The 27142-nt window shown below is 37.5% G+C and overlaps 1 protein-coding gene across 1 annotated transcript; it reads left to right on the top strand.

The window, feature by feature from the left end:
- The first annotated feature begins 6280 nt into the window (after positions 1-6280).
- LOC125242150 (serine protease gd-like) lies at positions 6281-19808 on the top strand. The gene is made up of 9 exons (XM_048150859.1): positions 6281-6596; positions 10872-11028; positions 12397-12699; positions 14342-14489; positions 15504-15709; positions 16354-16515; positions 17000-17115; positions 17442-17586; positions 19510-19808. The coding sequence occupies exons 1-9, from the start codon at positions 6384-6386 to the stop codon at positions 19713-19715; spliced, it is 1656 nt and encodes a 551-aa protein (XP_048006816.1). The 5' UTR covers positions 6281-6383; the 3' UTR covers positions 19716-19808.
- The last annotated feature ends 7334 nt before the right edge of the window (positions 19809-27142 follow it).

Here is a 27142-nt window from a genome sequence, read left to right as displayed (position 1 = left end):
CGCAGAAAAGCTTTTGCCATTTATGTAAAACCTACCATGTATGTAACTTAGACCTCCCAGGAGAGTAAAAGATGGGATCCTTAGCGACAAGGCCGTCTATGCCCAGGGGTGCACGGGATGCTTGGCACTCGGACGCAAGTCTTGGGGGTGCCAGACGATAGCCTAGCCTGACACCGGTTTTTGACTTTCTTAGAGTCAAGGCTACATATAGAATTCTATCCAGGCCTATATGTATCAAAATTGTTTTGAAATATGCCTCACACAGTTTTCGGCGCGTTATTTTAGACCAATTAATACTTGATGTATTAAAATGCAAGTCAAATTCGATCTTTTGCTAATCTATATATATTATCTACTAGTATGAAAAAGTTTTAATTTCAATTTTATGGTAGCGTCACAGGTCAGAGCATGGTCGCGTTAAAATAGAGCGACGTTCAGGCAGACGATCAATTAAGGTAGGTATTTACATATAAAAGTGACTAACTATATACTCAATAATTTCACCTAATTTTTTTTGACAGTTTTCGTTAACTCACCAACGCTGACATTAAATTAACCATTTGTTACCGATCACACATATGATATTTACATATGAGTAAATATCGTTTTATGTCACATTATTACAATCGAAATTCTTGTTAACATGCACCTGGATTTAACATATAAGCAAAAACATAAAAATATTTTTTTACAATGTTTATTTTGGTATTTGGTTATTCATTCACCGTTGAGAAAAGCACTTAAGTAAAAGCACTAAAACTTTTACATTAAGAACCTGAAATACAAATGGGGATTTCCTTATTTTAAGTACAACGGGCCTTCGCAAAAGTAAAAATATTACTTTCTCGTTTAAAGTATGCAGGTTGCAAAATATTGCTTGAAATATTATATTTGAGCGGATTTCTTAGTATCGATATAGTAATAGTAGAGGCGGTATATTCAACGTATGTTATTATCGAAAAAAACTTAGGGCTCGTTCAAGTATTACGTAAGCAGATTTATTACAATTATTTACCCCCTATCCTCCTTGTATCAAAAGTAAGCAAAGTTCTTACTTCTTCCTCTCAATGCCCACGTAAACATTTTCCTACTAATGTATTGTTTATTCATGCAAAGACAATATGCGTGTTGTACTTTGTTTAAGAAAGTAAGTCTCTACAGATGATGTTATTGTCATCTGCCCCCTATAGTGCTTACGTAATATGAGACCGGCCCCTTCAGATAAGTAATTTAACTTTAAAAAAATTTCGATGACAAACAAAAATATATAGGCTCTCTAAGACGGCACAACTCACAACCCACTTCATGATTAGAATTATAATTCTACACAGCTACGCGCTACGCAATGTTATCAAATCGGTCATTTAACAAAAAAACAAACAATTTTCCGACATCTCGGCTCCGATATTTCCGAGAGCGGTAAATCCCCTTTCCTGCTGGAAAGTTATGAGAGCCACCCACGACAGGCATGGGCTGGGCCAAGGCAATAAACCACCTTTGGTGCAATAAAGCCACAACTGCTAAGGCGTGATTTAGCAGATATGGCTTTATTGCAACAAGGGTCTTTAAAAGATGCGGGTAAAAGTAATTACTCATACATGATGTATTGGGTGCGCGTACGCAGTGTATCCATAAGTAGTTTGTATCTATAGTAATTTACTAAACGGTTATATCATTAGAGTTCATTTGGAACCCGGATACAAATTTTAGGTGCAGAAGATAAGTCGGATACAGAAAGTAATTTAGTGATTGCGCATTACTGGCCTTATTATTATTTAAATTTACCATTAAACTTCATTTAGAATTGGCGACAGTAGGAAGAATAAAATGAGTAAAATCAAATCCGAAGAAAAGTTAAACCTATAAAATAAAACTAAATAAATAAAGAAATTGTTAAGAGCGTTATAACATTTCGGCGTCGGGCGAAATTAGGTATTTTACCCGCCGCGCGAGCCCAATATGCCGACCCTTTCTAGCACGTCTTATCACTCGCTCGCACTACAATAATGGACAAAACAATCTTGATCCTTCCTATGGAATTTTGATAACAACCACAATCTACTATCTCGATATAAACTTTTGATTTCTAATAAACATTATTTTGTACGAAAAGACTAGAATATAGCGCAAAATAATATTAATTACGTTAAAATTTATTTAAAAATTTAAAGTAATAATTATAAACTGTGATCATATTTAAGTAGATCCCATCCCAAATGTTTGCTTTTGTTATATGATAAGTATTAGAGTAAAGTATATATTAATATGATGATAAAATAAGTCAAATATAATTCTAATTACTTCAAGGTGGTACTCAGGGTCTGATGATGGAGCCAGATGGTGGTCACCTGTACCAATGAACCATATGACTAAACCACTTCGTATTTGGGCTCATTGGGTTCCTCTCAACAAGACCTTTGACAAGAGGTGGTACTCAGGGTCTGATGATGGAGCCAGATGGTGGTCACCAGTACCAATGAACCATATGACTAAACCACTTCGTATTTGGGCTCATTGGGTTCGGCTCAACAAGACCTTCGACAAGAGGTGGTACTCAGGGTCTGATGATGGAGCCAGATGGTGATCACCAGTACCAATGAACCATATGACTAAAACACTTCGTGTTCAGGCTCAATGGGATCGTCTCAATAAGACCTTTGACAAGATCTGGTACTCAGGGTCTGATGATGGAGCCAGATGGTGGTCACCAGTACCGATGAACCATGGAACTAAACCACTTCGTGTGTAGGCTCATTGAAATCGTCTCAACAAGACCTTTGACAAGAAGTGGTACTCAGGGTCTGATGATGATGATGGAGTTATGTGATGTAATCTTGTTATATTGGTGAACAATAAAGAATATTTGTATTGTATTGTATTGTATGGAGACAGATGGTGGTCACCAGTATCAATGAACCATATGACTAAACTACTTCGTGTTTAGGCTCATTGGGTGTCTCGACAAGATCTTTGACAAAAGGTGTTACTCAGGGTCTGATGATGGAGAGAGATTGTGGTCACCAAAAATCAACTCGCATATTTGAATCATCATCATCCTCCTTGCGTTATCCCGGCATTTGCCACGGCTCATGGGAGCCTGGGGTCCGCTTTGACAACTAATCCCAAGATTTGGCGTAGGCACTAGTTTTTACGAAAGCGACTGCCATCTGACCTTCCAACCCGAAGGGTAACTAGGCCTTATTGGAATTAGTCCGGTTTCCTCACGATGTTTTTCCTTCACCGAAAAGCGACTGGCAAATATCAAATGAAATTTCGCATATTTGAATAACATAAAAAAACGAAGTGGTTCAGTTACATGGGTTTATTGGTACCGGTGATCACCATCTGGCTCCAACATCAGACCCTCAGTACCACCTCTTGTCAAAGGTCTTATTAAGAAGAAGTAAGAACCCAATGAGCCTGATTACTAAATGGTTTAGTTACATGGATCACTGGTACTGGTGACCACCATCTGGCTCCATCATCAGACCCTGAGTACCACCTCTTGTCAAAGGTCTTATTAAGACGATCCCAATGAGCCTAAAGACGATGTGGTTTAGTCATATGGTTCATTGGTACTGGTAACCACCAACTGGGTCCATCATCAGACCCTGAGTACCACCTCTTGTCGAAGGTCTTGTTGAGACGATTTCAATGAGCCTACATACGAAGTGGTTTAGTTCCATGGTTCATTGGTACTGGTGACCACCATCTGGCCCCATCATCAGACCCTGAGTACCACCTCTCGTTAAAGGTCTTATTGAGATGAACCCAATAAGGCTAAACACAAAATGGTTTAGTCATATGGTTCATTGGTACTGGAGACAACCATCTGTCTCCATCATCAGACCCTGAGTACCACCTCTTGTCAAAGGTCTTGTTGAGACGAACCCAACGAGCCTAAACACGAAGTCGTTTACTTACATGGTTCACTGGTACTGGTGACCACCTTCTGGCTCCATCATCAGATCCCGAGTACCACCTCTTGTCAAAGGTCTTATTGAGACGATCCCATTGAGCCTAAATACGAAGTGGTTTAGTCATATGGTTCATTGGTACTGGTGACCACCATCTGGCTCCATCATCAGACCCTGAGTACCACCTCTTGTCAAAGGTCTTGTTGAGACGAACCCAACGAGCCTAAACACGAAGTCGTTTACTTACATGGTTCACTGGTACTGGTGACCACCATCTGGCTCCATCATCAGACCCTGAGTACCACCTCTTGTCAAAGGTCTTGTTGAGACGAACCCAACGAGCCTAAACACGAAGTCGTTTACTTACATGGTTCACTGGTACTGGTGACCACCTTCTGGCTCCATCATCAGATCCCGAGTACCATCTTGATGTGTCTTATCATCTTGACAGTATTGTAATTTTCACATATTTATCATCATAACGTTGTAATACTTTAATATTCAAACATAACAAAATATTACAAAAGCAAATATTTACGGATCTAGGATCAAATTCGTTGGTCGCTGTTTACACACCCACAATGCGAGGATAGCCCGTGTATAAACAAGGCGTCCGACCCACACAACGATAAATATTCTCGACGTTTGCGATGAAAACTCGGAGAGCGAAGCGACATACGTCTCACCTCCTCGAGCTCCGGCGCGGCACTGAAATCGCAGGCGTCCGTCGCCGGTAAAATAGCGACAGGAAGGCTAGTTTTCAAAAAATTGGCAAAAAATCATGATAAAATATTATAACGACAAATGGATAACAGCAATTTAAGCACATTGTGCAGATTATTTATATACTAAAATATCTTCGATAACATGTAGATTTTCGGAGAAATGATCACTTGTTTCGATGTCTTTTCAAGACAAAATTGAGTTCGTTTTACTTTCAATTTCTCAATTTCAAAGGATTAAATGATAAATATTGTTTAATAGGCCTAAAGTACAAGATATTAGAAATTTAAATTTACCGCATTTATGAGAGTGAGCTTATCAAATTGTACATAATAAGAGCTCCGAAATCTGTGCTACGCGCGGTTTTTCCTAAACGAGTATCAGAAAAAAAATCATTACTAATTAAAAAAGCTTTTTCTTCCATATGTTTTTTAATGAACCCACAGTTAATTAGGTTTTCTAACTGAAACAAGTACTTTTACTGTCTTTTAGTATGAGTAAAGTGCACAATTTTGCCGATAAATATTGTACATTTTACAATATATCGCCTTTTTTTGTCATAGCGCTCTTAAACGGTAATAGAAAACAAATAAAAAAATATTTTATAAAAATAATTTGATTGCTTCGAAAGAAATTGCTGTTATAAAAAAAATGGTTTCTTATAGTTTGTTATTGTTACGCAAAGCAATTATTCGTTACTGTACTGTTTTTTCTTAAGACTGTGGCCGTTGTAGACGCGCTAACTGGTTTTCCCAATTCAACCTTACGTTTTCCTTATTCGAGTCTTTATGAACGACTCGTTAGATATTTTGATTAAATAGTTGAATATAGTCTATTTAATATATTCAATGCTTAATTCGGGAGGCTACATGTTACAATTAATTTAACTTACGTTTTAACTACATAGCTACCTGTAGGTATCTAGTGATATTAGTAATTAATTGGATGTAATTATATAAATGTAATGCGTATTACGTTAGGATATAATACCTAGTAAGAGTACCTACAGCGACAGACAATAAATGTAGGATGTTACCATAAATACCTAAGCAATATAAAGCACCTGCTTATTAGCGTTAGTTAGCGTTAATTAATATTTAATATGCAATTAGGTATATTCATTTTACATACGTTTTTGATTTATTAAGTAATAAAGCTAGAGTTGAAGATTGTGATTTAAATTTGAATTTCCCCATATATTTTCTTCGTTTAGACAAAAATATAAGTTAGTAAGCAGGCAATAATCAAAATAAATGGTATGGCCGACGTGGGCCGACACATAGCACAAGACAGGTACCTATATAATAATTATAAAACCAATTAAACAAAATTCCGATGCTCCAATAAATATTTCCTCCAGCCTAAGATGATTACGTAAGTAGATCAATTTGTTACCATCTTAATTTACCTCTAATTAACAAACTCACGTCAATATGCACGTGTTGAAGCATTACTTACTAACATTAACTTTTTTTGTAGGCGGGCTGTACACTGAACAGCGAATTCTCTCCTTTCTCTATCACTCTCATTACGCCTTTATAGGAGCAAAAGAGATCGATTCTTGCACTTCAGTATTCGCAGTAGTCCCTCGGCAGAATCGGGCAGTGACCATCGCATTGATATATGCCTCATCAGTACAACCACAATACTGCCCACAGTCAGTGGCAAACAGCGGCGAGTCATGACCACACGCGTGAACTCAAACATGAGTAACTTTATATTTATAATAACGATTCTGTGATAATGTGCCGATTACTTTATAGTGTTCTAGTTGTATTAGGTTATGCAAGTTACTTGCCAGTAATTAGTCAATATGTGGACTCCCCATGCCCTGGGACTTTTGAGTATCAAAGTGACGGTGGTGGAGTGTATGGAGTGATACATCTGCAGCCCAATGGACCTGTGTCTAGCATACATGTTACAGTTAATTTTACTATAGCAGCTAGAATATTTTCGGTAAGTTTGTAATGCTACGAGACGTGCAGATTTCATAGTACCTACCTATCTATGTCTAATTTGCATTGAAATCCTGTTAGAAGATATACCTTAATATAATATATCTAGAAGATCCGACCGTATTTAAAGCACCAGTTGGCTCTGTTTCCCATAAACAAAAATAACTAGGTCTAAGCACTAACCCCAAAGGCACTATGTTAATTTATTCACTTGCAATAATTACTTAAGTGAAAATTGCCCATAACCAGGATTAATTGTATTATTGACATAGGCAGCGACTAAATTGACACGCTGGATATATCCTTAAACAATGCTGTAAATAAAAAAAATGCAAATAAAATAAGTACCTAATCATAATATGCCTGATATCTACCTGCTACCTCAACTTAAGCTACAAGTAAACAAAATAAAAATAAAACCGGCTAAGTGTGAGTCGGACTCGTAATAATAATTTCTATTTGTAGAAAACAACAATGTTCATAACAATCATAATTAATTAAATTTCAAATCGATAGCATGAGTAATTCTTGGGATATTTAGTAATGTGACAGAGATACAGACAGACGGACAGAGTCCAACCATAGAGGGTTCCTATTATACCTTTTTGGTAAGGAACCCTAATGACGTAAACGAATTTTTAAGGTCATATCATATCGTATTAACGTGAATAGGATTGATTTAATATTATTGAATTAATCTTTGCTAGCTGAAAATTTACATACTTACTGATCAACATAGAAAAATAATAATATGAAAATGTCAGTTGTTTATTTTGTTATCGATTTTTTCTTAAACATTTTGGTGATGTCGATAAGCTTTTCGATTTGAGCTGTACCCAATAATACCAATACGATAATTGGTGCTTATAATTTAACTTTCTGTGATCGGTAATTTAAAGTGCCCCAGTTGCAGGCACCGTGATAATGTTTTTCTGCAATCGTCAATATTCGGAAGCAAAACAACCGTTGCATTTGAAAAGAAAGAAAAACACATATTTAAATTTTGCTGGTTTACAATACCGGTCAGACCAGCCGAACCTTAATACGGGGAAGTTTATTAAAAATAAAAGGTAATTAACTGGATCGACACTAATTAATTAAATATTATAATATACGTATACAGGTACGTACCTATTAATAAAAAAATACTCGGTAAATAAAATAACAGTCAAACACTAACTTTATGAGCGTTTATTTTTTACACTAGCCGAAAAAACCTCTCGTGATTTATGAATGAGCCCTAAGGAGTGAGGCCAGAATGGTAGCAGTGAAAGCACTAATCTGTACAGATACAAACGACGACAACATAGAAAAGAATAGTAGATAATTATTATGAAAGAAACTGTTTATCGTATTAAAAAAATATTCTATATTTACCTAAATAAAAATACATTATAGGGAACAAATCAAATTATTTTATTAAATATTTTTATGATTTCCCGAGGAGACCCGGTTCGATTCCCGGCTTCGCCACCAGTGGGCTTGATCGCTTTTTCTTTAGTGTATGGTATCTATTTCAGTTTATAAAAATACATTAATTATGTTGAAATTCAGAAGTCCGATGAACATATGTAAATAAATATTACACTATATCCAAAGTATTTATGCTAATAATCGTGTATACTAATGCACAAAGTGTAAATAATGAATACGTGCATTAGTATTTACACCATATAGTGACTCATATAAATGTTGTCAGATACTTAACATTCTTATAAGAGTGCTACTTTATTAGTTACCGATGTGATATGTTTTTTATAACATTATATTTATAAATTTAAATTGATTACTTACTTACTTACAAATAAGTGCATAGATTTACAAACTTAATAAATAAAGAAATGTAACTTATTTGAAAAATAAATAAATAAATCTAAAATAACATAACACTTACTCGAGGTTATTGTTATTTGTTACTACATATAAATTACAAAAATATCAATGATGCCTAACACCTAAACAATTGAATGAGGAGGCACATGACATTTTATCCCGCCAGGCGGCGCCTGCGCAAGCGTCTAGGCATGTCACTGTCATTCATATGTGAGAGAGAGAGAAAACATATCATGTTTTTGCTCTCACGTATGGACTAATAGGCTGGCGCCATAGTATACCTTTGAGTGTGCCTCCTCATTAAAAAGATTTAAACCATTTTATTAAATCGGTTTCGATTTAGATTTTTTAAATCATTTCTAACAATAACATGGTCAACAAAAGACACAAATCGCATCCAAACCATATATTTGTTTTCATTGACGCGATTGTACAGCCTATCTAACCAGCGTGCGTAGTTTGATATTTTGCAATATTTTTACTATTCTTGTCCATCCATGAATAATAAAACGCTTTAACTAATAAAGTAAAATACGCGAATTTCATCATCATTTATATTATCGTCATCATTTATATTATGGTATTTTCGGCGGAACTAGTTTTGTGGGAAAATCCGTGACATATTGGGTTGGCACAAAAGTAATGACACACTCTACAAAACTTTATACATTTCCTTTCTTAAGTTAATTGTTTTCGATAATATTCTAGTATGTTGTAGAACATTCTAGGTACTTCTAATGTGAGGGTATATAAAGCCGCCCTCGTGATTGGTTTAGTTAGATTGAAATAAAATGGACGAGCGATAAGTTCGAACACTTTACTTAAACGAGTACTTGTTAGGCCACAGTGCGCGGGCTGCGGCTGACAATATCAACACTGCATTGGGCGCTGGAAGTACAAGCCATGCCACGATGTCCAGATGGTTTGACCGTTTTAAATCAGGAGACAGGAGCCTTGAAAGTCAGTCACGCTCAGGGCGACCACCTGCATTCAATGATGACGATTTACGCCGCGAACTACAGTCGAATCCTGATGCTACTACTCGTGAATTAGCGGAAGCACTTAACTGCAGTCACCACGCTGTGGAATACCATCTGCATGAGCTTGGGTATCGAAAAGTTTTGGCTCGATGGGTACCGCACATCCTTACCGACGCCAGTCGTGCAGTCCGTGTCGCCATCTGTCAATCACTTTTGCTGCGACCCCGACGTAAAGAGTTTTTGACTGATCTGGTTACGGGAGATGAATCATGGATTTATTATGAGAACGATACACGTCGTGCTTTTTGGCTGCCTCGAGAAGAAACGCCACCAACTCAACCGAAGCTGAGTCAAAAGAACCGCTTAAAAGTTTTGCTTTGTTGTTTCTGGGACTCGCAAGGCATGCTGTTTCATGAACTATTACACAATGAAACTGTAAACGCTAACAAATATTCAACACAGCTCACCGAACTATCTTCTGCTATCAAGAAAAAACGACGAAGACGAGCCACTGTAATTTTACTACATGATAACGCTCGACCTCATGTCGCATCTACCGTTCGCCAACACTGCCAACAGCTGCAGAACTTGGGCTGGGAGACGATACCCCACCCACCTTATTCTCCAGACCTCGCACCATCAGGCTTTCATTTGTTTTAGAGCCCTGAAACGACATTTGCGGGGTAAACAATTCAATGATTTCCATGATGTACAGGTGGAGTTGAACAACTTTTTTGAGGCACAGCCATCAGAGTTCTGGGCGAAAGGCATCCAAACTTTGCCGGATTGTTGGCAAGAAGTCATAGATGCTAATGGTGATTACATCATCGACTAAGCTTTTTGTATTGTAATAATAATAATAAATATAAAACGTAAACCAAGTGTCTCATTACTTTTGTGCCAACCCAATACCTACTCGTAATTGATCATGAAGAGACTTGTTGGCAAAATTAAAAAAAGCCCAAAATTATAAATAAAATAGTAACGGACCTATATACATCATAGTTATGATGCCGTACATCTTGTGACTGGAATGTCGTAAAACAGGCTTTCTACATGTACATTTTCCTTATTTATGTATTGCCTGCTCAAAACTATTCACGCAGCACGAGACGTGGGTAGCATGAAATATTATACGACTCGAAGGACCACTTGGCGAAGTACGTTGCTATTTATTTATCAACCATAAAACACGCAACATAATAATTTTATTAAATATTTTGTGTTATTATTATGTACTATGTACTTTGAAATAAAAATTGAAAGTAATATATTATGTATATACTGAAGCTGGTTTAATGTAAAGGTTCTATAAAATGAATTGGTATTCATAGAACACTAGAAATAATTGATGATTTAAATAGTACTTGGTATAATTCCAAGAAAATACGTTCTCAAATTCTCACCCTGTGAACATTACTCCGCTCCGGCGATTTTTTGTAAAAATATATGTTTCTTTTCAGAATTATGCGGGTCGTCTACAACCAATTAATCCCTCAGGGTTACAGTTCAATCAAGACTCGCCCATAGACTACCGAGTAGACTTTCCCGTCACTACACCATTGCCGAGGCTGACCTACCTCATCGTCAACGGCAACGTGTTATGCTACGGACCTGGAGGTAAAAGCTATTTTTTCTACTCGTCGACTTTAATCTTTCAACTAGGACACCACAGACTAAACTATACGTGCTGACTTTTCGGTGTTGGATAGTCTTTCACACTTAGTCAACTATAATATTTCATTACACTTCACTTTAGTTAACTGAAAAAAATCAAAAATAGAACTCTATAAGTACTAATTTGCGATACCTGGCAAATTTTTCTGCATCTGAAACACATTTTTTTTATCTATCGAGACACGGTTATTACAAACAATTGGTTGGCAGGTAATTCAATGTTGATACAACGGTGAACGACGCTATTAACATTAATTTTAACTTGAATGATGATATTTTTCGTCAATTGATGACAAAGATTATGACTCATAGAAATAGTTATTTGTTATACAAGGGCGCAAAGTTGTATTTTAACGCTGAGTGTGGAATTGAAAAACCACAAGCGAAGGAAGTGGTTCGAGAATAGAATCCTGAACTTGCGAGTTTTTTAACACACGAGAAGTAAAATACATTTGCACCCGAGTGTAACACAAAACTTTTCCGCTCACTATAGCGAGGAAACTACAACGCAAAAAAATGCGTTTATCACTGCTTCAGTTCCACGGGTGGTAAATCATCTTAATTACTAGATTCACCTACTTTTATCAATTTTAAAGCAGTTAATTTGACTTTATTCAAGGTCAAATTACTTTACCCACTAGTGGATAAAATGCGTTTTTACCCGCTGGTATTAAAGGACAAAACACGTGTTTCCGAGCTAGTGAGGGGAAAATATAATTACGAGTTCTAAGTAATGTTTTTGGTTAGCGCGATAGTTACTCATGAAATAAAACTATGGAAACGGGGATTTGGGAACTAAGGGAACGGGGGACCACGGGGATTCATTATATCGCGTATAATGAATCCCCGTGGTCAAAGGGGGGATTTATTGTTTCCATTAGTTTTATTTTACGAGTTCTTAAAAGTTTTTATACAATATTTTTTGTCTAAATAAGTACTCACAACACAAGCATTATGAGATAACTGTAGAACTTAATTATGTAATAACAATTACCTATGTGATAATATTTATAACTCATTGAACATATTATCACCTAAACCTATTGATGATCGAGTAGGCAATAAAATGATACTTGATCTTAACAATTAATAAACGTAGTCATAAAATGTATGTGCCATGGAAACCTACATGTAAAAGCCAAGCAGTTATTTACCAGTCATTCCGTTCCTAGACTTCTTAAAAATGCTACGTGATTTTTTTTGTTAAAACCTAAGTACTTAACTTAATCCACCTCACTAGGTCGGGACAGTGAAGTTATTCTATGTTTTTTCTCATATTTGCGTTTGCGTGATCGATATATTATTTTGCAGATGTGCCCCAGCCCAACTTATACGTGACTACAATCAGTCTTCAACACATGCTATATCTACGAGGGGGAAGACCGGGAAACACAGGCTTCGACCAAGTTCCCCCTGGGTTCAACCAAGGATCCAGTCAAGGATTTATCCTGCAGGTGCCCTCTGGGTTCAGTCAGGGATCCAACCAAGGATTCAATCAGTTTACCCGGCCGAAGCCCCAGGATCCATCGATTAACATCATCTCTTCATCACCGGATGCTCAAGTGTTCACGTTTAACGTGGATAATAGTGATCGCACCGGCACTTGGACTGAAGGTAAGAATTACTAAGCATATGCAAGACACACAGTCTGACATAAACTTGTAGAAAGTAAATTAAATGGACTGGAACTAAACAATTTTCATACATAACTGTTGCTATATTCCAAGTTTTTATTGGGTTGGCACAAAAGTAATGAGACACTTGGTTTACGTTTTATATTTGTTATTATTATTACAATACAAAAAGCTTAGTCGATGATGTAATCACCATTAGCGGCATTAGCATCTATGACTTCTTGCCAACGATCCGGCAAAGTTTGGATGCCTTTCGCCCAGAACTCTGATGGCTGTGCCTCGAAAAAGTTGTTCAACTCCACCTGTACATCATGGAAATCATTGAATTGTCAAAAATGCCGCAAATGTCGTTTCAGGGCTCTAAACAAATGAAAGTCTGATGGTGCGAGGTCTGGAGAATAAGGTGGGTGGGGTATCGTCTCCCAGCCCAAGTTCTGCAGCTGTTGGTGAACGGTAGATGCGATGTGAGGTCGAGCGTTATCATGTAGAAAAATTACAGTGGCTCGTCTTCGTCGTTTTTTCTTGATAGCAGAAGATAGTTCGGTGAGCTGTGTTGAATATTTGTTAGCGTTTATAGTTTCATTGTGTAATAGTTCATGAAACAGCATGCCTTGCGAGTCCCAGAAACAACAAAGCAAAACTTTTAAGCGGTTCTTTTGACTCAGCTTCGGTTGAGTTGGTGGCGTTTCTTCTCGAGGCAGCCAAAAAGCACGACGTGTATCGTTCTCATAATAAATCCATGATTCATCTCCCGTAACCAGATCAGTCAAAAACTCTTTACGTCGGGGTCGCAGCAAAAGTGATTGACAGATGGCGACACGGACTGCACGACTGGCGTCGGTAGCATCGAGCCAAAACTTTTCGATACCCAAGCTCATGCAGATGGTATTCCACAGCGTGGTGACTGCAGTTAAGTGCTTCCGCTAATTCACGAGTAGTAGCATCAGGATTCGACTGTAGTTCGCGGCGTAAATCGTCATCATTGAATGCAGGTGGTCGCCCTGAGCGTGACTGACTTTCAAGGCTCCTGTCTCCTGATTTAAAACGGTCAAACCATCTGGACACCGTGGCATGGCTTGTACTTCCAGCGCCCAATGCAGTGTTGATATTGTCAGCCGCAGCCCGCGCACTGTGGCCTAACAAGTACTCGTATAAGTAAAGTGTTCGAACTTGTCGCTCGTCCATTTTATTTCAATCTAACTAAACCAATCACGAGGGCGGCTTTATATACCCTCACATTAGAAGTACCTAGAATGTTCTACAACATACTAGAATATTATCGAAAACAATTAACTTAAGAAAGGAAATGTATAGAGTTTTGTAGTGTATCATTACTTTTGTGCCAACCCAATATATCGTACTGTATGTATACAATAAGATTCACTTCCCTTATATCACATTTATATACGGTTAGAAGGACCAGTAGTTGATTGGTAGTCTTCGCATTGCAAGTATTTCAGTTTAGGAACCTAATTGTTTCAATACCTTAACATATCTTTATATTCATATTCATTATAAGATATAACTTACAACGTAGATGCTGGGTACTTTGACAAATCACGTAGCGATGTGTTAGTTTGCAAATATTAGTCTGTTTATTAAAGTTAAATGTTTTTTCCCAGGATTCCCCCGGCCACAGCCGCAGCCGCAAACCCAACGACCACCACCACCGCCGCCACGACCACCGCCCGTCGAATACTACCCGGAATTCACCACTACCACGAGACGACCGCCACCCCCGCCTCCGCCGACACGACCTCAAACTGTTTAGTAAGTTTGCTATGCTTACACTTATTGAATTTAAGATATGGTGTTTTTAAATATTGAGGTAGCCAAAATGTAAATACAGTAGAACCCGCTTAAAACGATTCTGAGGGGACCCAGCCAAAAAAGCGTAGTATACGGGAAATCGTATTAAACGTGAAAAAATTGCGTTTCATCGTAAACTTTTAATATGGTTACTTTTTCTTGGAGCGATAATGCTTTTCTTCTTATGTTTGACATCACTGAAACCGAAACTCAACACCGACACTCAACACCGCAGCAGTGATAATGAGCGAAGTGTATGTATGTAGGTAGGTACGAACTATCGCACTAACCGCTGAGTTAGGACAACAAAATAGAAACTTATCTTTACGGGTGGCGGTGTCGCCAGAATCGCGTAATTAGTACAGTACAATTAGTTCCGATTTTTGTCACCCGCATAAATAAAGTTGTAAAGTAATGCAAGGTGGGTGGTTTTAGATGGTGTATTAAGCGGGGACGCGAGTCGTATTAACCGTGAAAAAATGTCTGAAAACAAGTCTCAAATTGTAGGGACCGGCGTAAAATAGCGTAATATGCGGGAAATCGTATTAAACGTGATCGTTTTAACCGGGTTCTACTGTATTGGTATCTGAGGTTAATTAAAAAAACTTCTACAAAGTTCGGCCATCCTGGGACCATCTCTTCATCAATTTCATCATTTAGGTAAATCTGCTATCTACTCGATTAACTTTCTAATGCTGACTTTGACTACCCATTTGGTTTTGCATCGCTTGCCGTTTTGGTTCTGTGGGTCATATTTATGGCTAATTTAAATTTGTATCGTTGGGATTTATTTGCGTTTATTAATTTATTTAGGTATGTGTATCTAAGGACGACGCCTGTTGCTGATTTATGGTTGTAACCTCATGACGAAGCCTGCGTTGCGGATATTCGGTTGTAAAATATTTTATGTTATTTTTACTGATAAATTCATTTAGATTAATAAAGATCCGTCATAATCTAAATATTTCGTTCCAGCCCATCAACGCCTTCGCGCACCCCCTCCTTCAGTTCCGAGTGTGGCGTAGTCGCGGGAGGTAATGAGCATGTGCCACTCGTCTATCACGGCACCAGCTACACGAGAGGCGACTGGCCGTGGCTGGTGGCCATCTACAAGCGGAAGGATGGGAGCCTAACCTTTGCCTGCTCTGGCACACTGGTGTCCGATCGACATGTTGTGTCTGGTAAGTCATCACGTGAGCTAGGTTTAGAACGAAAAATTTGGTTTTTAAAGTATCTACATCAAAAATTTATTAGAAACATTAACAAAATGGAAATACACCAGACGGTAGCTCACAACAAATCCTGCACGAATAAAAAAGCATGATATCCACTTATTTTGCGCTGTTGTGGTAAACATTCAGTGGCACCTTCAATACCTTTGTTTACTTTATGCTATGCTATATCACCTATATGTCATCAGTTGTTATAATATTGAATGCCCGAAATGGGCAAACTGTTGGACTTATTTGTGTATGCATGTGACCTCATTGTTCACAGTTATGACAATAAATGAAAATAAATAAAAATTAAATGATTCATACGAATCATTGCGGTTAAAACATGATTTGTATATTCGCCTATTCTGTCTGTTTCTTTAGATACCTAATCATTAAGATTTTGTATCTCCTCTCCTCACGAAGTCACTTCGATACCTACTGTAGGTAGGTATTAGCAACAAACATGTGAGACTAATGAGTAATATATGAGTGGCTTATTGATTTGTTTACTTTGTCTCCGTTGTACTCGTTTTATTAGTATTCTAATTGGCAGCCACATTTAGGTGATCGGAATTTTCTGATGTTGATTATTATTTTATTAATTTCAGCTGCCCACTGTGTGCAGCAGAGAAGTACGCTGACCTCAATCAGAGATATCGTAGTCAAAGTCGGCGTATATAACTTAGAGGACTGGGGTGACGATATCACGGTCACCAGGACTTTGGAATCTGCCACCATCCATGAAGGATTTAATTCTTCGACGTATGCAAGTAAGTTTATTTTTCGACTGTTTGCTGGGCCCATAACATATATATCACAGCCTTCTTGCCATTATATTAGTAACCGTAAATAAGTTATCCCAAATCCTTTACCCTTATCATGTTGTCTTCTTTTAGGTTTTTCAGTCCAAGTGGTAGTCGTTAGTAAAATTTGAAACCGTTAAATTAAAATTTGATCCATGCGCAATACATAGAATTGACCGCAAACATATATATGAGCTATTGATTGCGCGATTATTGTATAAACTTATAAATCCAAAAATTTCAAGGTGAGGTGAATGATCGCATAGGTAAAACCACCTATTAAAATAAGTGATTCGATGTTTGACCTTCTCTTAGTCTATAGCGTTACCCAAAAGCGCTTTATAAAGATTTCGTTTTTGAATCAGTATGTTTGTAGGTAAACAAAATGCTTAAGTACTCTCTTCATATGAAACTAAAATATATCTTAAAGTTTTTTTCTATTTGTCCACAGATGACCTTCTTGTGCTAACATTCGATAAGAGCGTAGAGTTTAACACGAATATCAGGCCAGCCTGTCTCTGGAGTGGCAACAACGATCTGAACAGGATAGTGGGAGCTTCAGGAGTGGTATGTTCTAAGCTTTTATTTTTATAGCTTGCCACTGATATTCTCATCTTGTAGAGGATGTTTCTTGGAGGAATAATACAGCTTGGCGAAAAATAGTAAAATGGAAATACTTATTTGTATCATAGCAACACTCGACTTCTCTTAGAAAAGTATCAAAATCTGTCAAATCTGAAAAAAATCTGTCAAAATAGTTGCCACATCCAAAACGGTTTACATAAACGGTGGCGTCTCTATTATTTTTTACTCTTTTTTGCCAGGCTGTAGCAAACAACTTTCTAAATATTCGTTTATTAAGCCAGTAACATAAAATTTCCTGTGATTTGTAGGTTGCTGGTTGGGGGTCAAGTGAACTAGGTCCCGGCAGTAAAGGAGAGCCTCGCATGGTGCGGATACCCGTAGTCAGCACCGCCATGTGTCGCGCCAGCAGGCCAGACTTCCACGTTTTCACGAGCGACAACACGTTATGCGCTGGTGTGTACACTATATCATCATTTTGACGTGATAACGTCTAATAACTCGTTACTACGGGCAGTATGCACGAAAAAGATGACGTCATTGTCCCGTTTCCCAATATAGCTTAAGCGCCATCTATTGGCGCGCGTTGGAACTAAGCGGCTGATCGATGCGCTCGGTATGGTTCTAGCGTGTGGCCTGAGTAAAGCACCACAGCTGCGACAGATGGCGCGCCCGTGTTTATTATTTTTGAGTGTTTGTAATTTAAAAACATGAAAGATTGCATTAAAATAAGCATCTTTTATAGAATGAAGTTGTTTGAAAAACCTACTTATTTAGGAGTTAGAGCAGTACGAAGTTGCGAATTTTCCCATAGTATTTACTAAGGCGCCAGAGACTTAATAAATTTACGATGATTTTTTTACCAATATAACCTATGTTAATATTGATAAATCATATAGAACACGTTTAAATAAGGATGTTTTGTTATATAAACTTTTTCTTCTCCATTAATATTTACTGAGATATTAGGGTTCTAAGATTAGTAAATGGCACTAGCACTTTAATAAAATTGACGCGTGTCTCGCAAACGGTCTAGGATACAAAATGACGACTTTTATATAGGTATAGGTTAGGTTCGTTAGGTATCTTCAAACGGCCGAAGGCTCCTATTCTGTGCAGTTTCTGTAATAAGCGGGGCTCCGTCGATATCGCTTTCTGTCTCTGGCGCCTTAGTAATGCTACGGGAAAATTTTGCAACTTTGCACCCCTCTAACTCCTAAATTAGTAGGTTTAAAAAAAAACTTTAATTTATAAAAGATGCTTATTTTAATGCATTCTTTCTAATAAGAACAAAACACTATGCTAGAAAGAGTGCAGAGGAAGTTCTGTAGGCACATTTACAAACGACTGTACGGATATTACCCATATATGTATCCATCTCTATTCGTAACAGGAATGGTTGGTCTTCAAACTCTAGAAACCAGACGGAAACTGCTGCATATTATGCATTACCGCCAACTGTTTCACCATAGAGTAGATGACGCATCCGTGCTTGAGAGAATGGGGCTGCAAGTGCCAAGAGCGAATGTGATGGTTGGCATGCCGGGCGCGGTGCCGGCGCGGCGGCGGCGGCGCCTGTTCGCGGCGGCCGGCGCACCGCTCGAGCCCGAGCTGCTCTTAACCGCATCATGTTGGAGACAGACGATATTGACATATTTGCTGATAGTGTTGGTGTGTTTTACAGAAAACTCTTAAGGTTCATAGACTCTACACTCCTTAGGTGATTAATGTAATAACACTAATAACCATAGTTTAACTTTTAAGTGTGTTTGCTTTTATTTATGTCAATTTAACATGTACATAATTATATTACCACATAAGTGCTTTGGTGAAATACTGTTAACTTTTGTGTATTTTTAATAAATAAATAAATAAAAAAACGTGAAAAAAGTCCCAGAATCGGGCCCCTTTTGCTATACTCTGACCGCCCCTGTCTATACTACTGTAATGTTTGACGTTATCACGTTAAACTACCGTCCGTAAACCGACTTTACAGACAACCAATTTTTATCATGCCATCGTCCATACACCTAACGGTGATAAAGTATAAGATAAAATCTATCAGATCAAAAGCCGAAGCACTTTATTGTCTTAAATGACCATGACGAACCGTTGTTAGAATTATTTTTTTTACAATGTGTTTCAGCGCCTATGATCTGTGTTTCTTGAATCCTAAAATTTCGTCTAATAGCCCTTACATACTACCACACTGCACCAAGTTCACGCAAGAATAAATTAAGCACGCAAGAATAAGAGTGATCTTATTAAGAGCGTGCTGAATTTACTCATTATTTCTAGATTTTTGGAGCGATGCGACAAGTCTATTACGCCTTGTAAAATATTATCGGGATTTAAAAAAAAACGTTATATTTGTTACAGGTGATCGTAACGGCGCTGGTCCTTGTTTAGGTGACTCTGGCGGAGGACTATATATTCTGGACGGCGGTCGCTGGCGTATTCGTGGCGTAGTCTCATTATCGCTTCGTCCGGAAAACGGTGAATCTACATGCAATCTTAACGAATACGTTATTTTTACTGATGCAGCGAAGTTTTTACAGTGGATTAAAAATGCCATAAGTAATTAATTTAGGTAGTGATTTTTAAATTGACTGTTAGACTATAAAAAATAAGTTTTAAGAACACGTTTCAGGTAATAAAATCATCTTGTTTGCCTACATTATTTTTGTTTTATTTTTTGGTATATTACAATAACAAAAGTTACGACCAAAAAAACAATTTTTGGGCCTAAAATAGAAAAAAACCGGCCAAGTGCGAGTCGGACTCGCCCACCGAGGGTTCCGTACAAACTTTCAATGGTTAAAATAACCATACTACTCATACTCATATTCATTTATTCATTCAACGCCATTTTACACGTCAAGATTTGATTTAAAAAAATAATATTAATACAACAATAATACTTAGAGAATAAATAGACAGAAGATTGAAATTACAAAAAGTTAGGCAATATTCACATAAAAAATGCACAAAAATATTTTTCTAATTAGGTAATAAAAAAATTGTCATAAGTGTAGAACGGGTGCTCGACCAGCCAATTTTTTAAGCGATAGGTACTTAAAGTTCGACACACTAGGCGCTTCAACCACATATTGCGGCAATTTATTATAGACGGCAGGGTCCATCACATGTGTTAATTTGACCGTAAATTGGATTTCGCCAATTTACGGTCGATACCTACTAACTTTCCGGCATTTCGAATGTTGTACTTGGAACACATGTTCTTAGTTTTGTCACAGAATATATGTATAATAGTACAAGTACAGAAGGCTCACTCCTTTGATGTTCACAAAATGACGCTATTCTAAATTCTTACCTACATTAACAAACGGACCGCACGCGAGCAGCCAACATTGAATTTTTCCCCTCACTAGCTCGGAAACACGTGTTTTGTCCTTTAATACCAGCGGGTAAAAACGCATTTTATCCACTAGTGCTTTAAAATTGATAAAAGTAGGTGAATCTAGTAATAAAGATCATTTACCACCTGTGGAACTACTGGAAGCAGTGATAAAAGAAAATCTTGCAGTACAAAAGGCGGACTCATGCTTTAAGGCATTCTCTACTATGTTGATCTTTCTTTTATGCGGGGGGCTTCGCCCCCCGAGCCCTCCTTTATATGCTCTTAAGGGTCTCAAGAAAACCCTATCCCAACTTATTTTGAATACTACGTTGATCTTTCTTTTATGCGGGGGGCTTCGCCCTCGAGCCCCCCTTATTCATGCTCTTCAGGGTCACAAGAAAACCCTATCCCAACTTACTTTAAATACTACGTTGATGTTTATTTTATGCGGAGGGCTTCGCCCCCCGAGCCCCCCTTTATTTCCTCTTAAGGGTGTCAAGAAAACCCTATCCCAACTTATTTTAAATACTATGTTGATCTTTTTTTTGTGGGGAGCTTCGCCCCCGAGCCCCTCTTTACTTGCTCTTAAGGGTCACAAGAAAACCCTATCCCAACTTATTTTAAATACTACGTTGATCTTTCTTTTTTGCGGGGGGCTTCGCCCCCCGAGCTTCCCCCCTCCCCTTTATTTACTCTGAACGGTCACAAGAAAACCCTAACCCAACTTATTTTAAATACTACGTTGATCTTTCATTTTTGCGGGGGGCTTCGCCCCCCGAGCCCCCCCTTTATTTCCTCTGGAGGTTCACAAGAAAACCTTAACCCAACTTATTTTAAATACTACGTTGATCAGTCTTTTTTGTGGGGGGCTTCGATCGCCCCTGAGCCCCCCTTTACTTGCTCTTAAGGGTCTCAAGAAAACCCTATCCCAACTTATTTTAAATACTACGTTGATCTTTTTAGTAGTTCCAGTTCATATCTTCCGGCTCCATCATCATCATTGAAACCTAATCGTAGTCAAAGTTCATTACAAGACTTTTCTAAGAAACCCAAAAACTACTATGATACGATGTTCTATCATGTAGTTCCAGTTCATATCTTCCGGCTCCATCATCAGACCTTGAAACCTAATCGTAGTCAAAGTTCATTACAAGACTTTTCTAAGAAACGCAAAAACAGCTATGATACGATGTTACATCATGTAGTTCCAGTTCATATCTTCCGGCTTCATCATCAGACCTTGAAACCTTATCGTAGACAAAGTTCATTTCAAGACTTTTCTAAGAAACCCAAAAACTGCTATGATACGATGTTCCATCATGTAGTTCCAGTTCATATCTTCCGGCTCCATCATCAGACCTTGAAACCTAATCGTAGTCAAAGTTCATTACAAGACTTTTCTAAGAAACCCAAAAACAGCTATGATACGATGTTCCATCATGTAGTTCCAGTTCATATCTTCCGGCTCCATCATCAGATCAGTTCAACAGTACCATATTATTGTACTGTCATCAGAACTGCATACAGCTGCCAATTATCATTACGCTACGATCCTTGGAAGATGGTTAAATTAGCCTCCGTAGATTCCATTACATAGTTAGTTACATACACGACGACCTAATAAAAGCGTGTTAATATTAATATTAGCGCCATCTAGCTGAGCCCTTCTTCTGTGTGGTACTGGGGTAAGTACGTTTTATTCTTTATCTGTCTATACGGAGTTATATATGTCTTTGACTAGAAGTATAGGTACTCTAATGAGTATTATTGTATTTAGCGCCGTCTCTCGGCAAAATTTACTAAGTAATTTACACGACTTGAGACTTGTGCGAACCTTTAGGCATGGAAAGTCACATGAAAAGTTGTCGAAACTAATAATAGATGGCGCTGCATTTAAATTTCTTGACTGATAACTCTAATACTAAATTGAATATACTTGGTAGAGCAGAGTCTAATACCTCCGCTTTACAAAAGACCGCAATCAAGTAGCACTAGACTTTACTCATTGTTGTGTTCCTGCCGGTGAGTAAGGCAGCCAGAGCTCAACGAGGGTGCGGTACTCCTTCCTTCCTTCCCCCTCCTTCCTTCGGTCCTTTGAGTCGTCGGCACCCAGGCCCCTTCTAAGTACAGGTTTGTACAAGTTTCTAATGAGTCGAGTCGGCAACGCACATGTGCCACTCCTTGAGTGGCAGGCGTCCATATGTAACAGTCACCGCTTTCCATCAGGCGGACCGTATGCATGTTTGCCACCTACGTGGTACAAAAAAAAACTCTCGACGAATTCACCCTAAACATTAAAAACTAAATCAAAATCGATTGATTCGTTCGGGAGCTATGATGCCAGACAGACATGTCAAGCGTCAAACCTATTATTATTATAATATTTTTGCGTTGGTGGTTAAAAACAAGAAACCTCCTTCAAAACTATAATAAAACACAACTTTCTATGAAAATCGGTAAAGTGCGAGTCGGATTTCGACATTTCCATACAAAAAGGTCATGAGCGCCTGACGACATGTGATGGCAACGTGTACACTAGATTTGTACTTTAAAGATTTTGCGTATATTTTGGAAACTATAAGAGATAGAGCAAATAGACTTCAGATTTTGGTTGTCGGTGGCACAATTTTTTTGTTTTCGTATATATACACCATTTTTTGGACCTATTAGGGCAATATTATGGTCAGTGCAGTTCTAAACAGTCGTAAGCGCCTCTTTTTTAGTAGGAACTTAAGTCATTTTGGCAAATGCTTAAAATTTTTAACAATTTCTAAACAGAAATGAATTTCTTTCTACCTGTCCATGGCGCTCACAAAATTTCAAAACATTTAGTAAGTACTTGCAGCGGCAGTGAGTGAAAAATCTCAATTTGAGTTTTTTCTCTTAACTCCGACTTACGCTTGACTGTAGATTTCTAATAGGTTTTCCTGTAATCTACAGGTAGAGGGCTATCTCGTGTATTTTTTTGAAAATTTTACGCTAAGTAGTTTCGGAGATAAGGGGGGGGGGAATGGTCATTTTTTGCTTATTTTCTTAAATTACTTCTAAATTACCAAAATAAAAACTATAAAAAAAATATATTTGAGATGCTTATAAAATGCTCTTTCATTTGATATGTAGCACAATATAGTTCTAATAACTTTGATTTTTAATTTTCAATTTTACTCCCCAAAAGTGGCCCCTATGATTAAATTTCGTTTAATTTCATTTAATTATATTACGTGTCCGTCTTTGGGCCATTTGTTTACATACGTGTGCCAAATTTCAAGTAAATCGGTCTAGTAGTTTCGGAGAAATCGGCTGTGACAGAGGGACAGACAGACACGCGAGTGATCCTATAAGGGTTCCGTTTTTCCTCTTTGAGGTACGGAACCATACGGAACCCTAAAAATGAGCTGTGCAGTGATCATTGAACTACTATGTACTACGTACTAGAAATGACAACTCGAACATATTCTGTGCGCCGACCGGCAGCGGCGGCAGCGCGAGGCGCATGCGCGTGAAGCGAACCGTGTCATAGAGTAAGACTTGACCACCTAGACGCGACACTTTTAGTGTAGACCTTTGTTTTATACTTTGTGTGTGAAATACTAAGTAGTTTACTTTTAGCACTATTATACATTGTGTTATATTTAATTTCTACTCAGTGAAATAAAAATAAGTAATTGTTTTTTTCATAAATTTTAATTTCCTTTGAATAAAATTAGTTTTGTAAGTTTCTGTCGCTCAGAATAATAATCGCGCCATTCACCTTGTTTTACCTCCCTTAAACACCGGTTGCATTAAATACTATTTCAGTTTTTGTGTCACTATTTTTCGTCAATAATGAGAATTATAATTGAAAATCATGCTTATTGTATAATATTATCGACTAAAATTCGTATTAGAACCGTGTAATATTCAAAACTATAAATTGAAATAAATATTTTTATATTATATATTGAAAACAGAATATGATCACAATTATTATACCTTATTACCTACATGTAGGGCTGCCATCCGTCCGGGTTTCCCCGGATTTGTCCTAGTTTGGAGGCCGTCCGGGGGCCGTCCGGGCTGGGTGTCAAGAAGTGTCCGGGGAAAACCCGGACACTTTTCATGTCCTTATATGAAAAGTGTCCGGGCTACCACCTCAAGCAACCACAAGCAAGCACCTCATTGAATTTAAGTATTTATCAGCGAATTTAAGTTGACTGACTAACTAATGTCTGTTTAAAACTTTAAATAATAAAAAACCGGCCAAGTGCGAGTCGGACTCACCCACCGAGTGTTCCGTCAAACTTTAAATGGTTTAAATAATCTCATCTCATATAACTCTAATGACTTGATTAGAAGTATAGGTACTAATGAGCATTATTGTGTATCTATATCGCCATCTGTCGGTGAATTTGCGCGACCTGTATAGTATGATGGTTTTTCTGGGATAATTCTTTATAATGCTATAGTTAATTAGTTATATGCTTAATTTGTTGATGTCATCTTGTTATATTGGTGAACAATAAAGAATATTTGTATTGTATTGTAATGTTAACCGATTTATTTGAAAGATAAAGTTTTAGGTAAAATCTCATTCGATACGTTTTCTATGAGAATAAAAAATCCCATTTTAAAACCGGGTAAGCTGAGAAGAAAAAAAAACTTCATAGAAAACTGCAAGAAATAATGGTTTTCTACGAGAAAAAAAAACCATTTCATAACCGGGTAAACTAAGAAGAAAAAAAATCTTCATAGAAAACTGCAAAAAATAATGGTTTTCTACAAAGAAAAATAAATCTTATTTCATATACCCAGTTAGCTAAGAATTATTTTTCCTCATACAAAACCAGTTATCAAACTTGGTTATCTACGAGGGTTCAATTTGTAGCGGTCAACAATGTTCATAACATTCCAAATTTCAAGGAACCCTAAAAAGAGACAAGTTTTATTTTTTTGAAAATAAAAATTGTTTTGTTTTTGTTATTGTTTATTGCAAATGACACATTGTGTGAAATTAAAAATATAAATGGATGAAAATTAAAGGTCTTGTTTTTTTAAAATATTATTTTCGGAAACGTCCGGGGAAAAAATGCGATTTACGCCAAATGTCCGGGTTTTTTGGAATGTTTTTGGAAGGTTTGGCGAAATTCGAGATGGCAGCCCTACCTACATGTCATGTCTGCGCGATTCATCTATGATTCCAGTTGTCAAAATGGCGGCCATAGCATCGCGTTTAAGGAGCCCGTCCCTTCATTATAATAATTACTTAAATTAAGTTAGATCAAAATAGCTTGTCTACTAACCGATGAAATGTGACACCGTCACTTTTATTAGATTTTCTCGTATGGCTTTCACAGTATCTTATAGCATAGGAAGGCATTTTTTCATTTTATTTGTGTGCAGTCAGAGACAACCTCCTCCCACCACGCGCAGCAGACTGACTGAGGCAACATAAGTCCACTGGACTTATGTTCGTGGCGCAAACTTTTTGTTCGCCGTGTCCTCTCTAGTACATTATACCTCAATGGCAGTGATATATATTATTTTGCTTAAAGACGATGCTGTTAATGTGATAGGCTTTAGAAACTATCGTAATAATTTAATTTAATCGAAGGTCATTGGCACAGGTATTCCCCTTAAATCGACTCAACACGCCTCGCGTCGGTTTGCGTAGCGATAGCGTCTAGGTTTAATAATGTGCTTTGGCCTTAAATCCGTAATAAATTAAGATTTTTGATGAAACGTATGTACGGCAACATGTGTTAGAGCTCTTACATAAGTATTGCCAGCCAAGAAATTGTCATCTTTGGTAGCTGTCAGTTTGACACCACAGAATTACAGTTAAAATAAGTAGTTAGGTCAAAAAGTGTGTCCACATGAGAGGTCATTGTTTGGGCTGGTGTCCCTCTCGCACTTACTGACAATGTCAACATTATTCAGTGACGTCATCACTGTCATACCTTGGGGATACCAGTCAATTTTCAAAGTTACTACCAAATCTACTAATACCCATTTGAACATATTTTTTAATTATACAAATCTTTGATTTATTGGCATCAAAATAATTACATTATAATTATTTTCCAATTCTTTGAAATATATCAAAACCCTAGTTTGAATATAACCCTAAAATAATATAAGAAGTTATAAAGTCGGGTAATATACAGATAAAAATACTACTACTATGGTAACCTCATTAACACTGGCAACACGTGCGAGAGGGATACCAGCCCAAACAATGCCCTCTCATGTGGACCGTTTTCGCTAGTCTGATACGATCACCTTTCTATCTCAGTGATAAGGTTCAATTTAGTATGGCAAAAAATGTGATTCCACAATCTAGTTTAATAATTCTTTAGGGCCGGTTGCACCAAACCGTCTGTCACCGTTAAAGCATTCGTTAATTTTTATTGTATGGGAAGTTCCATAGACGCCTGCTGCGTGACCACAGATGTCATATAAACCATAGATCAAGCAAACGTATCTACTTAGCGTGTCAAATGAACTCAGTGAAATCCACTGAGTTGTCCGTCTTTAATCGCAGCTTGCAGCTTTCGGGCGTCAATTTTTGTAAGTTGAAGTCAACAAAAACATTAAAAATGCCTCGTTACATGATATTTAATTGCTACAACATAAAACTTATCAACACTCAAGGGCCTGAGACATATTTAAAAT

Source organism: Leguminivora glycinivorella, unplaced genomic scaffold, assembly GCF_023078275.1.
Source record: "Leguminivora glycinivorella isolate SPB_JAAS2020 unplaced genomic scaffold, LegGlyc_1.1 Scaffold10, whole genome shotgun sequence".
Taxonomy (NCBI): domain Eukaryota; kingdom Metazoa; phylum Arthropoda; class Insecta; order Lepidoptera; family Tortricidae; genus Leguminivora; species Leguminivora glycinivorella.
Note: the sequence above shows the minus strand (reverse complement) of the source record. Positions and strands in the feature narration are given on the sequence as shown.